General features: G+C 45.2%; 1 protein-coding gene across 4 annotated transcripts in view; it reads right to left on the reverse strand.

Annotated features, from left to right (window-relative positions):
* Positions 1–15,344, reverse strand: part of COL22A1 (collagen type XXII alpha 1 chain) — a 337,498-nt gene that overhangs the window by 73,507 nt on the left and 248,647 nt on the right. For all 4 annotated transcript variants that reach the window (XM_063726825.1, XM_054518874.2, XM_054518873.2 and 1 more), the window contains 3 exons: positions 5,976–6,011; positions 4,302–4,355; positions 2,459–2,503 (listed from right to left, as the gene is read on the reverse strand). In XM_063726825.1, the coding sequence (XP_063582895.1) occupies positions 2,459–2,503; positions 4,302–4,355; positions 5,976–6,011 (135 nt within the window). The remainder of the gene's footprint in view (positions 1–2,458; positions 2,504–4,301; positions 4,356–5,975; positions 6,012–15,344) is intronic.

The raw sequence follows: 15,344 nt of genomic DNA on the forward strand, positions 1-15,344 counted from the left end.
ATGTCCTGCTTCCCTCCATCCTGAGAGCACTGCCTCAATCAGTCACTAGCATAAGAATCCCCACCTTCAGGCTGTGCTTCCAGAGAACCCAATCTGACACAGAAGGAGGATCCTGGAACAGGAATTCTATGCTTCTCTCCAGGTGGGTGCAGCACTGGGGAAACACTTTGGGTCACTCTCTCCACCCACTGAGGGATGGAACTGTGTAATTAAGAATTAGCTCAGCAGGCCTGTGTTGTCCAAACCCTGCACATTCCAAAGAAATGTCCCGGCTGCTGCCTGGTTCCTGGGAATTACCTCTACGCCCTTGGAATGTCCTGCCTGGTAAGAGTGTCTTTGTTCACCTGTGTTCTTGGGTCAAGCCTGGTAGTTAATGCTAACAATATGATTTATGGTGGGTGCCTTGGACACACATCTCAGTCTGACCTCCAGAGAGGATGAAGACTGAGTAATTAAGATCAGCCATGTGGGCACTCCTTGCCTGTGTGACCGACTCCCAATATGAACCCTAGACACCAAGGTTCTGGTGAGCTTCCATGGTTGCAACACTTTGTGAGTATTGTCACACACTGTGACTGGGAGAATTGGGTGCTGTCTGCACAACTTCACTGGGAGAGGACAAATGGAAGCTTGTATTGGTCTTTCCTGGACTCCTTCCTGTGCACCTTTTTCCTCTGCTGATTTTAATCTGTATCATTTTACTGTAATAAACCATTGCTATGAGCATAACAGCTTTTCTGAGTTCTGTGAGTCCTTCTGGGAAATCACTGAACATGAGGGAATCCCTGAGACAACCATGCCTTATCTGATTAGTGAGCTCGGAGAGACCTGAGAGCCAATGGGCCATACTTGGGACCATTCGGGAGGAGTATGCTCAGTTAATCTAATAGATCCTTTCTCTTCTCTCTTCTCTCTCTCTCTCTTCCTCTCTCTCTCTCCCCTCAGCTCTCTGTTCTGCTGCTGACCGCCTGAGAGATAATCATGATTATCCACATTGTCAGCTACACTATGCTGACTTAACTATCTTTGCAGGGAGATGTCAAAGTCCAGATCTGGCAGAGGTCATCTGAACCCCTGCTTGACTTCTGGCCTGAACCTCACTCTCCCTGCACTTCACCAGAGCTTTGCACTTTGATAATGAAGTGGCTTCATTATAAAGTGAGGTTTATTTGGCTGTTGCAAAGCTGACTCTACAGGGGAGGAAACATGAGTAATTAAGGTGTTCCTAACTTCCAACAAGACTTTATCCTCCTCTCATTGGAAGGTCTTCAATGAAAAGTTTCAGGACCCTTAATGGCAGACCAGGATCCCTGTCCAGGTCTCTGGTGTGCCCGCCAACTGAGATAAGGGATGGGGGGGTCATCCGCACCCACAGGGACATCTGTGCCTTGGGTCCTTGCCTGGAATTTGTAGCAGGTCAGGCTTGCAAAAGAGACAGACAGCCTCTCAGATCCATCTCAAGGTGAAGCTTCTGCCCAGGTGAGCATCTTACTTTCTGAAACCAGACTTAAAGACTCACTCTTGAGGCCTGCGATTCCCCAGTCTTGGTTGCTGCTGTCTCTTCCATCTTAGGCAGCTTCTTCCCAAGGACTCATCCCTCTCTCCATCTGCACAGCTGCCTCCCACTCTCTCAGGCCAGCACATCCCCACTGCTCCTTCCCTAGAGGGTCCCCCTATGGCCAGGCTACTCAGCTAAACCTTTGGGGCTTCTCCGGCATTGGAAACTCAGTCAGAGGGTGTCCCAGGAGATGAGGGTGCCTCGCATCAGGGAAGCCTATAGGACTCTCGGGCTGGACTGAGGCCACATTGCCAAGGAACCAACACTCAGGGCTGTCCCCATCTCCTCAACCTTTCACAAATTCGCCTGTTCTCACTGTGAGGCAAGAAAGAACGTTTCTTCCATGTTAAACAGAGGGCAACTGGGAAGACTGACATCACCCAGTCAAGTGCTAGGAAACGGGCAAGTTAGGGATTTGCATTGGGTGCTGCTATTGTTCATTTGCTCATTCAAATCCACTTTTCACCCTTCTCTGTCCTGTTCCATGCCTGGGAGTTTAAACCCCCGGAATGTGCCCTGGGCTGGCTTGCCTGCTGGCCCGCAGTTGAATTCCCCAACTCGAGGCACTGTCAGGAAACTGGAGGGTGGGAGACATCCCTACCTCCTGGCCTTGGGCCAAGCCTTCTGGCAGCAGTGTTGACCCACGACCGAGCTCCTATGTGCAATCCCTTTCTCACCATTCTACTCTCCCTGGGCTTTGAAAACAGGCATAATGGTGGTAACGACTTCCCACTGCAGTTTATCTCTGAGTCTCACAACATCCCATATTAGTTTCCTCTGCCCACAGTTTTGTCAAAGGTCCCTTTGTTAAAACCTCTTGAACCTTCTGAGTTGCATTTTTTCTCTTGCTTACGCCCTAACTGATAGTCAATATTCATCCAGAACCATAAGATGACATACCGGCTTGCCAGGAGGCCCTCTTTCTCCTGGATTTCCTGGTGCACCCTAAGAGAAGAAGGGAAGAAAACTAACTGTGAGAAGCACACAATCCTGACCCACTCTACCCACACCCTCTGCCAACCTCTCTATCTGCTAAGTGTAACTCAGTGGGAAAAAAATCATCAGACCATGAGGATTGGCACCAATAAAAATGCGTGGATTCCAATCTCAGCTGAATACCCACGGCTTCCCAGGAAGAATTCGACAATGACAAATGTTTAGAACTACCCCCACAACTCCTGTCCTAAACACAAAACTAAAAACAACTCATGCACACAGAACACGTGCATGCATGCACGCGTGCACACACACACACACAGACACACAGACACACATACACACACATACACACATACACACACAGACACATACACACAGACACACACATACACAGACACACACACACAGATACACATACACACACAGACACACACACATACAGACACACACATACAGACACACACATAAACACAGACACACACAGACACACACATAAACACACAGACACACACACACATATACACACATATACACATACAGACACACACTCATACACAGACACACACACACATGCACACACACATAAACACAGACACACACATACACAGACACACACACATAAACACACAGACACACAGACATACACACATACACACATGTACACACACATATACACACACATACACACATACACACAGACACACACATACACAGACACACACACATACACACGCACATACACACATACACATATACAGACACACACAGACACACACATACACAGACACACACACACATACACACGCACATACACACATACACATATACAGACACACACAAACACACACACGCACACACACACATACATACACACACACATATACACACACACACCCTGTCTTAAACTTTCCCAGTGCTTTCCCAAACACAAGTGGAAGGAATGGCTTTGAAAAGTAGAAAAATACTCCTATTAGACTAGCTATAAGAATGCTGAGAGTGGAACAGTGAAATTTAAATACTTAGAAGCAGGAATGAGACAGTAACCTTCTCTTTGGAAACAGAACCCAAGGAAGAGAAGGACATTTTGTTGTTCCTGCTTATAATGAACTGAAACTACAGAGATGAAAAGATGTATGTCTAAGCAATAAATACCACTGCTTACTAGTGCCAGACACCTTTGTCCTATAAGGACTCATGGTTGTCATTTACCATTTGGTCAATGAGTATGGATCAAGTACCTTCTATGTGCCTGGCACGCTGCTAGGCACCAGGGACCATGAGGATGCATAAGACACAGGGGCTCCTTCTTAGAGCTCAGAAATGGCTGAGCAAAGGCCAAACAATGGAGATAAGAGATTACTGTCATTGTCACAAAGTGGGAAGGAACACATCCTCACAATGAGCGTCACATACATCTGTGGAATTCCATGGAAAAGAGAGAGCCCTTCCAGGGAAGGGTCAGGGACAAGGCCCTGGAGAAGGCAGTGCCTGATTCGAGCAGAACTCACTGGGGTATGTAAGACATTCACCAAGAAATTAGGGAACATTGTGTGGGATACCCAGGAGTTGAAAAGATTTTGAAAACAACACAAACATAGGAAATAAAACTGGATAATACAAAATTACGAGCCCCACTCAATAGAAGAGCAAAAATAAAAAGCATGTCCATGGGGCTTCCTGGAAATCCTCAACCGGGCTACCAAGTTGGCCACATGGTCAAAGGAGGCCAGGAGATGGCGGAGGGTGGGCTTTCAGGGGTCGTGTAAGGGCCTTCACTGAGTCCCCGCCATTTCTCTGTACTTACGTCCCGGCCAGCTGGGCCCTGGGGGCCGGGGAATCCAGGTAAGCCTCGTGATCCCTGAAGAAAAAGAAAAGAAGACACTGACACCCCACAATATTTAAGCAAATAAGGACACTCCCTCCTTGGCAATAGTTGGCTCTCCTTCAACACATGGTCTGTTGCTATGAGGAATCTGATGCAACAAGTGTGCCAAAGCACCCTGCTCAGAGCTTACTCAACTGACTGTACCCTATGGAGGTATGTGCTCGACACACAGAGAGAATGCTCTGGAAAACCTTCATTTTGAGCCTGACAACTTGGACCCCATTTGTATAGTTCCCTTGCTTGAGTGAAAGGGACAGCTCCTGTGGTGAGATGGGCCTGAGCTCAAACCCTGGCTCACTCCTTTCATGTCCTATGGATAATCAGCCCCGAGAGCTCTAACTAGGTGGTTAAAGAAGTTTCCTTGTGCAAGACCCAGCACAACACTCAGCACATGCCTGGCAATTACTACTCTTTGTAAGAAAATAATTTCTAGCTGCAATTTTCTGGACAACATCAGGAAACGGCACAGATATCTTTCATTATGGATCTCATTTCCCGTAAGATTTTTCCTTAAGTAGGTCTAAAAGTGGGAATTCCTGGCAGTTGCTGGAATTGTGCTACACGGCTGCTCAGGAGCTGACCCTGCATCTCCTGGGCCTTCACAGACCTCCTCTCACACCGACTCCTCCATCTAGAGTCCCACTTGTCTTGTCTCTGCTTTGCAATAACTTGCTCTGAAATCTCATGTCTATCAGTTCACTACATAATGCCTCAACTTCTTCATCTATAAAAATGGGTATAAGGAGCCCTGTAGCCCTGTGCTGGGCATGGTGGCTCATGCCGGTAATCCCAGCTACTAGAGAGGGTGAGGTAGGAGAACTGCTTGAACCCAGGGGGCGGAGACTGCAGTGAGCCAAGGTCGTGCCACTGTACTCCAGCCTGGTTGACAGAGCGGGACTCTGCCACACACACACACACACACACAAAGCAATCCCTGTCCTGAATTCAGAAATCATATAAATGAAGGTTATTTAAAATATGTTCACATGTCATAAGGTACAATATCATCCCAGTTGCTACAATGCAGCTATTTCCCCTGGGGTGAATTTATAGGAAATCGCATTTTCCCGGTAAATGCATGCACAGGCATGTCATGGATGCTTGCTGCTCCTAAGAATGAAGGCTTACTGAGAGCCCTCCTGTTGCTTCAGCATAAAGTCAGTCCACCAGGTCTCCACAGTGGCTCCCGGGTCTTGCTCTGCCCACGTTACAGATTAAGAGCAATCCCCACATTGGCTCACTGCTGTGTAGTTGGGATTGGTGAAACCAGGATTCAAAATTAGTTCTTCAGGCAATTTGGCTGAATTCATTAAATCATGGCCACCCGTCTGTGTTGACAAGATGCCCAAAACTGAAGCCAGTCTGTTTGCCTGACTATAATATGGGTGTGGCATCCCTTCTCTGCTCATATGTACATCGATCACACTGTATTCCACAGGTCAGAGTTCATACGTTGGACAGTCTGCACTGTTCAATAATATGAGGAAATTTCAGAATCTACCTCAGTTTTTGGTACTTCCCATTTAAAACTGCTTTGATTCAAGCAGGATTCCTCCCAGAGAAACTCATCCCTTTATTTAAAGCATACTGTACCGGGGGGCCTTTGTCTCCTGGTGGTCCGGAAGGGCCCTAGAAACAAACAAACAAGTATGTAAGCAAAGTAGAAATGGCAGGCTGATGTAAACAAGCTATGGTGTTTATTCCATAGACAGGTCCTCAGTTGCCTGGGAGGAGTCACTAACTTCCTCCCACCTTGAAGCCACACTGCCATACCCTCTTGCCACCTACCAACCCACAAACGTTGCTCATGAAAATCTCTCTGGAAGCTCCTCCATTTGCCCCTCAACTGTTGCCACCCTATCATTATCCCTGCATGGCTCCTGACACCTGGGCCCAACTCTACTTTGTAGCTCTAGTGTGAGGCTGAACCTGGCAGCCCCGACTTCCCTGTATTGCAGCCCCAGCTTCCCTGTATTACACCCCCTTGGAGATGCACTGGCTCTTTCTGCTCGGGAAAGGACGGGCATGATAACTACCACTTTCCCCAGCCGTAGCCTTAGTAGCTGAGGCTGCAGTAGTCATGCTCCCTTCTCCAACAAGGGTTGCGCACGCGCGCACGCACACACACACACACACACACACACACACACAGATATACAGACACACAGACATCCTCCACTGGCATCCTCCACTGTGCCCAGTTCTTTGCCCAGACAGAATTTGGCTTCTAGATATTATGCTTAAGATGCTATTCATTGATTGACCGGAAGGCATTCGCATGCATTTCTAAGTCTTGGAGCAAGTGGGACCATCCCTTGCTCGTGCATTTCCACGAAGACTCTGTCCTGCCTTTCTACCTGGAAACATTCTTGTCACACTCTGGTTCTCCTTTGAGAAATCCTGCCTGTGGAGAGCCTCCTCTGGCTTCTCCCAGGGTGCTCACTGGATAGTCCCTGCCCCTGTACGCACCCTGCCTAAGACTGAAAGTCCAGCATTGTTACTGCCTGTTGGTCCATTCCTCTTCACTGAATGGACTGAATGCTCCCATGAGGTGGCTGCGGAGTCTGCATTCTTACCGTGCTCTCTCTGGCACTCAGCAAGTGCCCTGTGCATTGCAAGAACATAGCCGACTAGAGCACAGCAAATAGCATTTGATCAAAATGAAAAATTTAAAGCACAAGGAGAACTTGAGAAACAATGCCAATCATCCCTTCTTTTCACTGACAATCAAACTAAGGTCCAGAGGAGAGAGAGAGACCTGCCCAAGCCACGCCAGGAGTCACTGGCCAGGGTGAGGTTAGTCCCACACCCTGCCCTCAGTACAGTGAGCCCTGCATCTCCCTGTAGCACAGCCCACGAGAATGTCCCTAAGGCATTCCCGAGAGAGCAAAATGATTTCACACCAGCGCCAAGGTTCCTGCAGTATGGTGGCAGGGGTAAACTAAAAGCCTACTCATTAAATATGCCCCAGAGCTGTCCAATAATAAAATAGAATAAGCATCATTTTAAGTGTGTAGTTGGGCACTAGAGAAAGTAGAGAAAATCTCCAGAGGTCTAGAGAAAGAGACAACTGAGAAGCAGTGCCCTAAATCTACACAGACGTGCCCTGGAGGGGAGCAGGACTCTGAGAGCTGTGTAGGGACAGGAAACGAGGCTGGAGGCCCTTTTGATCAGTAAGCTGAAACTCAGAACAGTAAGTAAAGGCAATCCTTCAGTAGGTTATAGCAGGGGTTCACAGGCTTTTTCTGTAAAGGGACAGATAGTAAAGTGAAGGGGTAGAGAAGAAAACGATGTCAAGGAAGCTCACCCATCTTTGTCTGGGATGCAGGTGCATGATGAAGGAAGCCTCCTCTGAGAACTCACCCTCAGGGCCCTGCCCTTACAGGCATCTGGTAGCTCTAAGTTAGAAGTCCTGCAGAACTTCAGCTCAAAGACAATGTGCCTACACACAAGTCAACTTCTGGGCACCCAGAAAGAAAATCCCCTAGGAGCATACAGAGCAGCTAAAGGATCTTCACAGATAGATTCCCAAAGGACACAAAACTGCAATCTCATATCGCAAAGCTGTTCACCACAAGGACATAACAAGTGGTAGAATTGAGTTTCCACGAACTTCGGAGGATGGGGTAGTCAGATACAGGCAATAAAATAGGTCTATTAAAATGATTACATATAGAAAAAAAAAAAGAAAGAAAACAGAGAAAATAACATGGCATTATCCAGAAATATCTGGCAGGTATCAAAAGAGCCAGAGTACATTTTTAGAGATAGAAATGTAGAGTCATTAAAGTAAAAAAAAATGTAATAACCAGGTTAATTTGAAACTAATATAAAATGGGAATTTCCCAGAATAATTGTCTTTAAGAATCATGGCAAATGTTATTTCCTGAAGAACCTATGCAGAGTGGCAACTGAACTGAAAAAAAAAAATATATAATTCTTAAGACACACAATGATCATGACTGAACAGTGGCAAATCACAGTAAATTTCTGAAATTATTCTTTTTTTCCTCTTGACCAAATGAACGATAAATCACCAGAATATAGCACATTCGCTTCTCTCTCTCTCTTGAAATCTCTCATCATTTCTCAGAATTCTATCTCATTCCAGAAATGACTGAAAGAGTCATACAGACACATAGGGAGGTCTGGCTAGGGAAACAGAGATGAATGAATAACTCACACCTGCACAAAGAAAGGGGACTTCCAGCTATTGGTCTACATGCCAGGAGTGGTCCTATCTGCTCCATACAGGGATCATCTCACTTTAACCCCAATCAGAGGCCTACAAATTGGTATTATCAACATTTCATTGCTATAGATGGAGAAACTAAAGCTAAAAACCAGTACATAGCTTGGCTAAGGAGAAGCAGAAAAAATAATGGACTTGGAATTCCACCTCTGGTCTCTTTGACTCAGAAGCCAGTGCTCCCTTCATTCTACCTTACTGCTTCTGTCAAGGTGTAGGTCAGTGGTGCACATGGACCACCATTCCTGCATTTGAATTGTGTTCCTTTCACAGTAGTTCCCAGGGAGGATGGGTATGTATTCCTTAAGGAAAGGGCATGAGGGATGGTTTGTTATTGGCCTGGGAAATGTCACATCATTTGAGAGTCACCCTTTGTTTTCAAGTTAAATCCCAGGATCCACTTCGAGCATTTAACTTGTTTACCATACCAGGCTTCAAGTTATTTTCTTATGTCATTTAATAGAAAATCCACTTTGAAGGATGTGTTTTTAAATTAAAGGTCTTCATTTCAAATCTTAGCTTATCAATCATCAGCTGTTTGACCTTAAGCAAGTTACTTAGACAGCTTCTCTGACCTTCACTTTTCTCAATTGTAATACAAATCTAGAGTATCACCTTGCCTTGTGTTATCAGAAATAAAAGAAGATACTATAAGTAGAGGAGCAGGCAGTGCCTAACCATAAAAGGAGTTCCCATGTCTATTCTGTTAGTCTACTTTTAAGAAAGATAAAGGTGTGCTGAAGAAGGGGATTATACAATGACTTTCTAATGTCATTCCTATATCTGAAGCTCAAATATGTTTTCAACAATTACAACCCTCTTCTCTGAAATTACGGCCTCTGATGTGTTTGTTCAAGAGTCATTTTACCCTAATACCCAGATTTGGGCCTTTGATACCAGTTTCCACTAAGAGAAACTATTATGACTTCTTGAAGAAATGACTGATCAGAGACCTGGACAAAAAATGTACACGACAAACCTAGAGAGAGAGCAAGGAAACCATCAAAGATTGCTAGCTTTGTGTCAAAGGTAATAAGAATCAACTTAAATAGACCCCCATTGGCAGAAGACAAGACAAATTGAGCATCGAAAGGAAGAGTAGTTGCAATAATTTAAAACACATCAAATGTGTTTATATTCCCGAGTTCAAAATTATTCTTAGAACAAACAATAACAACAAGCACCTAATTGGTCCTTTTTGCAAGATGCTAGGGAACCAAGTCATTTTTTGAAAACAAGGGAAAGACTTCAAGCATTTATATTCTGCCTTCCATATGTCTTCTACCACTGGGTATCCAAAGGGTACTTTAGGGAACATTTCTCTATATAGAACTATTCCAGCTAATAAAGAAAGAATGAATAGAACTAGAACAGCACCAGTTTGCAACCCTTGATGTACTAATTGGTGGGAGCATTAGACATCACAGGGTGAATGCATCACAAAGAGGCTCCACCAGACATCATGTGCCTCCTGCTGGATGAACACCCCACCTGTGAAGTCTTGCCAACAACATCAAGCCAGAATCAGATCAAGCCTCTAGGTCTGAGTACCAACTTAGCTGAACTACAGAGACAGAGGAACACATTGAGCTATTACATTAACAAATGCCAGATGGTGGAAAATTCTATCAGACTAAAAAAAAAAAAAATTTTGAAACATCCAACCAATCGCTATATGTTTATTTGGATCTTAAAGAAACAAACAAAAAACACAGAAGCGTGACATGTATGAAATAATTAGAAATTTTAACACTGACTAGATATTTGATGGTGTTATGGATTTTTAAGGGGTATATTATAAAATTGTGGTCCTGTTTTTTAAAATTCTTATCTTTTAGAAACATATACTGAAATACCTACAGACAAAATGTGTCTGGAATTTGCTTCAAAATAATGGAAGGTAGCGGTTAAGAGGAAAACCGTGGTCATTGGCTGTGGGATCCTGGCACTAGTTGTGGTTACATGGGTGTTTATTTTACTATTCTACCTATTTTTAGTATATTTAAATTTCTCCATAACAAAAATTTATATATATACACACACAGACACACATACATGCACATATATATCACACATATGAATACACTTACATCTGATACACATGCACAGCCATTGCTATTGGTGTTTTCTGACAACTATAGTAAAGTTTTACAAAACTGAAAGCCGCATATGGCTTTAGATACGTGAAACACATTCTCTTCTTTCTCTGTTAACAGGCTGTTCTAAAAACCAGCTTCCCTTCTCTCAGAATTGATCACCTCTTTGTTCCTCCTACCATAGGCACAGATCTGAAAATAAAGTGAACTTTTATTCTCCGTAATCTTTGATCTGAGTGCCTCATGTGTACGCAGGCCTAGTGCTATGTGCTGGGGTGGGTGGCCAAGTGGCTGCACGGCATGGAGCCCGCTTATGTGAAGCACTCCAGGTGAGAGGAAAATCTCTGTTGTAATGATTGATCAGGTTCAGTGAGTCATGGTTACGGGATGCCTAGAGCTACTGGCATCAGCCCGAGAGAGTTTGAGGAATCTTCACCCAGAGGGGGACAGGCAAAAAGAGGTTTAGTGGTGTGGGGGGCTTCACAGGTAGAGAAGAGGATGAGGCAGGGATGTCCCTGGCAGAGGAGAGCACTAGGCAAAGAGGAGAAGTCAGACTCTGTGCTCAGAGAGCAGCAGGGTGCCTCCAGGAATGCCCCAGGGAAGCTGGGGTCTGAAGGAGAAGGGCCCAAGCACCTTGTTGGAGAGGGCTCTGATGCTACCCAGCAGGCAAGAAGTGGGCTCAGATCCAGGCTTTAGGAGGACAGCTGTGGCTGCAGAGTGGAGATGGGGTCAGAGGTAACAGACCAGAGGCCAGAGGCCAGGCACCTGGGGACACCAGCGGGAAAACCCACGAGTGATGCAGGGGCAGAGTGAAGCTGAGCAGGAAGTGTGAAAGTGGAGAGCAGGGAGTGCCGGAGAGGGCTCAGCCACGGCCATGAGGTCTGCTAAGGAAGCAGAGATGAGGGTCCTGGAGGCCGGTCAGGGCAGTATCTGGCCTTTCCCATGTCTGGTACCAAGAAGCCTTTCTTGTGCTGGCTTTAACTGTGCAGAACCAGAAACAGCCCAGGACAGCCCAGCTCCTCCCACCATGCCACGAAGGAGGCTCCTGGAGCCACAGGGCCAGCAGAGGCTGTCTTCTCGCTTAGAAACAAAGAGTGCAGCCTTCAGCGCAAGATCAACGCAGGCTCAAATGCCTGCTTTGTCTCTCACTAGCAGAGTGACCAAGGCCAGCTGCCTGAACCTCTCTGAGCCTGAGTCTCCTCATCTGAAACCTGGAGACGATAATAGTTACACCTTACTGGACTGCCGGGAAGACTAGGGAAGGCAGTGGCATGTCAAGCCAAGTGCCCAGTATGTTAAGTGTGCCTTAGGAATTATTATTGAGAACAACCAAATGGTTTGTTTCATTTAGAAAGGAGAGTTCCCAATCAGAAGTGGCAGTAGAAACTTATTTCAAAACTATTTTCTATCTCCATCAACAGAAGAAACTCCTAAGACTTTTTTTTTTTTTTTTTTTTTTTGAGATGGAGTCTCGCTCTGTCGCCCAGGCTGGAGTGCAGTGGTGGGATCTTGGCTCACTGCAACCTCCGCCTTCCGGGTTCAAGCGATTCTCCTGCCTCAGCCTCCCGAGTAGCTGGGATTATAGGTGCCCACCACCACACGCAGCTAATTTTTGTATTGTTAGTAGAGATGGGGTTTCACCACATTAGCCAGGCTGGTCTCGAACTCCTGACCTCAGGCAATTCACCTGCCTCGGCCACCCAAAGTGCTAGGATTACAGGTGTGAGCCACTGCATCCAGCCATCCTGAGACTTTAATATAAAAACCAACTGTGGGAGGCTCAGCTCCTGGTTATACACGAAGCAATACAGGAGCCCTGGAGTCTGGGAGGCGGTGTGTGGCTTTACACCTTCCTCAGCCTCCTCCTTCACTGCCCACAGGACACAGCTCTGTGCATTGGGCAGGGCGAAAGTGGATCTCAGTGAATCAAGCCCCGCACATTCCTTGAGCATCGACTATGGGGGCAAGGTCGGGAGCTGGGACCTGGGGTAACCATGGACAAATGCCCAGTGTTCCCAAGTAGCATCCAGACAAGATGGGGGTACTCACACCTAAAGGAATCTAGCCAGCCTAATTCTTGGGACAGCCTGAGTGGCTTTGGTTCTTATGATCAAAGAAACTGGACTAAAGCAGGCAGATAAGACATGAATTAAAAAAAAAAAACACACAGGCTAGACACAGAAGTCAATTGTGCAGGAGCAATCATGCACATAAAAAGCCACTGGTAGGCTGGGCACGGTGGCTCACGCTTGTAATTCCAACACTTTGGGATGCCAAGGCAGGTGGATGGCTTGGGCTCAGGAGTTTGAGACCAGTCTGGGCAACAGGTCAAAACCTCATCTCTATAAAAAATACAAAAATTAGCGAGGCATGGTGGCTCACTCCTGTAGTCCCAACTACTCAGGAGGCTGAGGTGGGAGGATCACTTGAGCCCAGGAGGTTAAGGCTGCAGTGAGCCATGATCACGCCACTGCACTCCAGCTTGGGGGACAGAGTGAGACCTTGTCTCAAAAAAAAAAAAAAAAAAAAAAAAAAGCCACTGGTGAGTGTGAAGACTAAAGTGAACACGAACTTTTGTTACCACAGTTGACCCCTAAGCAACATGGGCTTGAACTGTGTAGGTCCACTTAAATGCAGATTGTTTTCAATAAATACAGTGGAAAACATTTTGGAGATTTTCAACAATTTTTAAAAACTGTCAAATGACTCAGTGGCCTAGAAATATTGAAAAATTAAGAAAAAGTAAGGTATGTCATGAATGCATAAAATATAGAGAGATACTAGTCTGTTGTATCATTTAGTATTATAAAATATACTCAAATCTATAATAAAAAGTTACAATTTGTTAAAATGTGTCCACACAAACACAGACCATACATGGCACCGTGGCTGTTGAGAGAAAAGTAAAGAAACATACATGCAGCATTAAGTCATAACTGCATAAAATTAACTGTAGCCAGACCGTAGTACTATAATAATTTCATAGCCACCTCCTGTTGTGATTGTGGTGAGCTCAAGTGTTGTGAGTATCTGCTTAAATGCTGTGTGATTCTAATCATCTCTGCGTGGGCAGTCTGTCTCTCCAGTAAATTGCGTTACCAAAGTAAAAAGCGTTCTCTCCCAGTTCTTGTGTTTTTGTTCTTTGTTTTTTGTTTTTTGTCGTGTTTATTGTAATACTGTAACACTGAATAACACCAGAAAACCCACATGAAGCACTACAAGTGATGCTGGAAGTTCTCCCAGGGAGCAGAGAAAAGTCGTAATATTACAAGAAAAGGCTGAATGGCTTGATGTGTACCTTACACTGAGGTCTGCAGCTGTGGCTGCAGCCATTTCCAATGGACTCTTCTTACAAGTAGACAACACAAACTTACGGTATCGATAAATACTGTACAGTACTATACATGTATTTTCTCTTCCTTATGATTTTTTGCATAACTTTTTTCTCTAGCTTGCTTTGTTGTAAGAATATAGTATATAAAACATATAACATACAAAACGTGTTATTTGACTGTTCGTATTATCAGTAAGGCTTCCAGTCTACAGCAGGCTATTAGTTAAATACTGGGATAGTCCAAAGTTATACTCAAATTTTCAACTGTGCAGGGTCGGCACCCCAACTGTCACATTATTCAGGGGCCAACTGTATGGTACCCCTGCTGGAAGAGTGGTTAAGGGCATTTGTCTGGAGTTAGAACGCTGGGGTTCCTGTCCTAGCTCTACCATGTCCTAACGGTGACTTCACGGAAGTGGCTTCATATCTCTGTCTCCTCATTTGTAAAATGAAAAGAAAAGTGGAGTCCACCTGCTAGAGTTTCTGGGAGAAACAAATGAGAGACTATCTGTGAGATAAATGAGAGGTAGACATGGAGGCCTTTGCTCACTCTTGTCCCTGCAAGTAGGCAGTTTATGTTGGCTGTGGTTGCTATTACTCTAATATTTCAGAGGCTGTCATCTTTATTATTAATACATTATTCCTTGGAAGGTGGGGGAATGAAAAAAAAAACTCTTCTGTTAGGGCACTTGAGATACTTGTTTGCACATAACTGGGCCATGCTTCCTGCCACTCTTAGGCTAGAAGGCCCACTGGAGGGCAGGGAGCCTGGGAATTCTGTCCCTTTTGTATGTGCGTCCTCAATGCCTGGACCAACTGATGTAAGGCATCAGTACAACTAATTCCAGGGAGGGATGGTGAGAGGCTCAAAAAGGGAGGTCATTTCAGGTGGCAAAGTCTGAGAAAGACATCAGGCAAACAGGATTGCTATGACATCACTGGGGCAAAGGCAGGGAAGCAGGTATTATCACCAGTATTATCATGTTGTAATCCTCCCAATTTCCTTGATGCTGCTGCAGAAATTGCTGGCACCTGATCCATCAGGAAACTGAGGGCCAAAGCAGGAAGGAGCTAGTCCTGGGTTACATGTGCGACCTTGTCTTCACAAACCCCAGCTCCTTCGGTCAAACTAATTCGGACTTTAATCTGTCCCAGGGCCTAAGTAGGCTCATTTCGTAAGCAACTTAAACATTGCTAAGGGAACATCAGAGGCAACCTAAAGATTAAAGGGTTTTTTGTTTGTTTGTTAATATCTTGAAGCAGCAAGCCAAAACCCCAAACAA

The sequence above is a fragment of the Pongo abelii genome, chromosome 7 (assembly GCF_028885655.2).
Source record: "Pongo abelii isolate AG06213 chromosome 7, NHGRI_mPonAbe1-v2.0_pri, whole genome shotgun sequence".
NCBI classification, from domain to species: Eukaryota; Metazoa; Chordata; class Mammalia; order Primates; family Hominidae; genus Pongo; species Pongo abelii.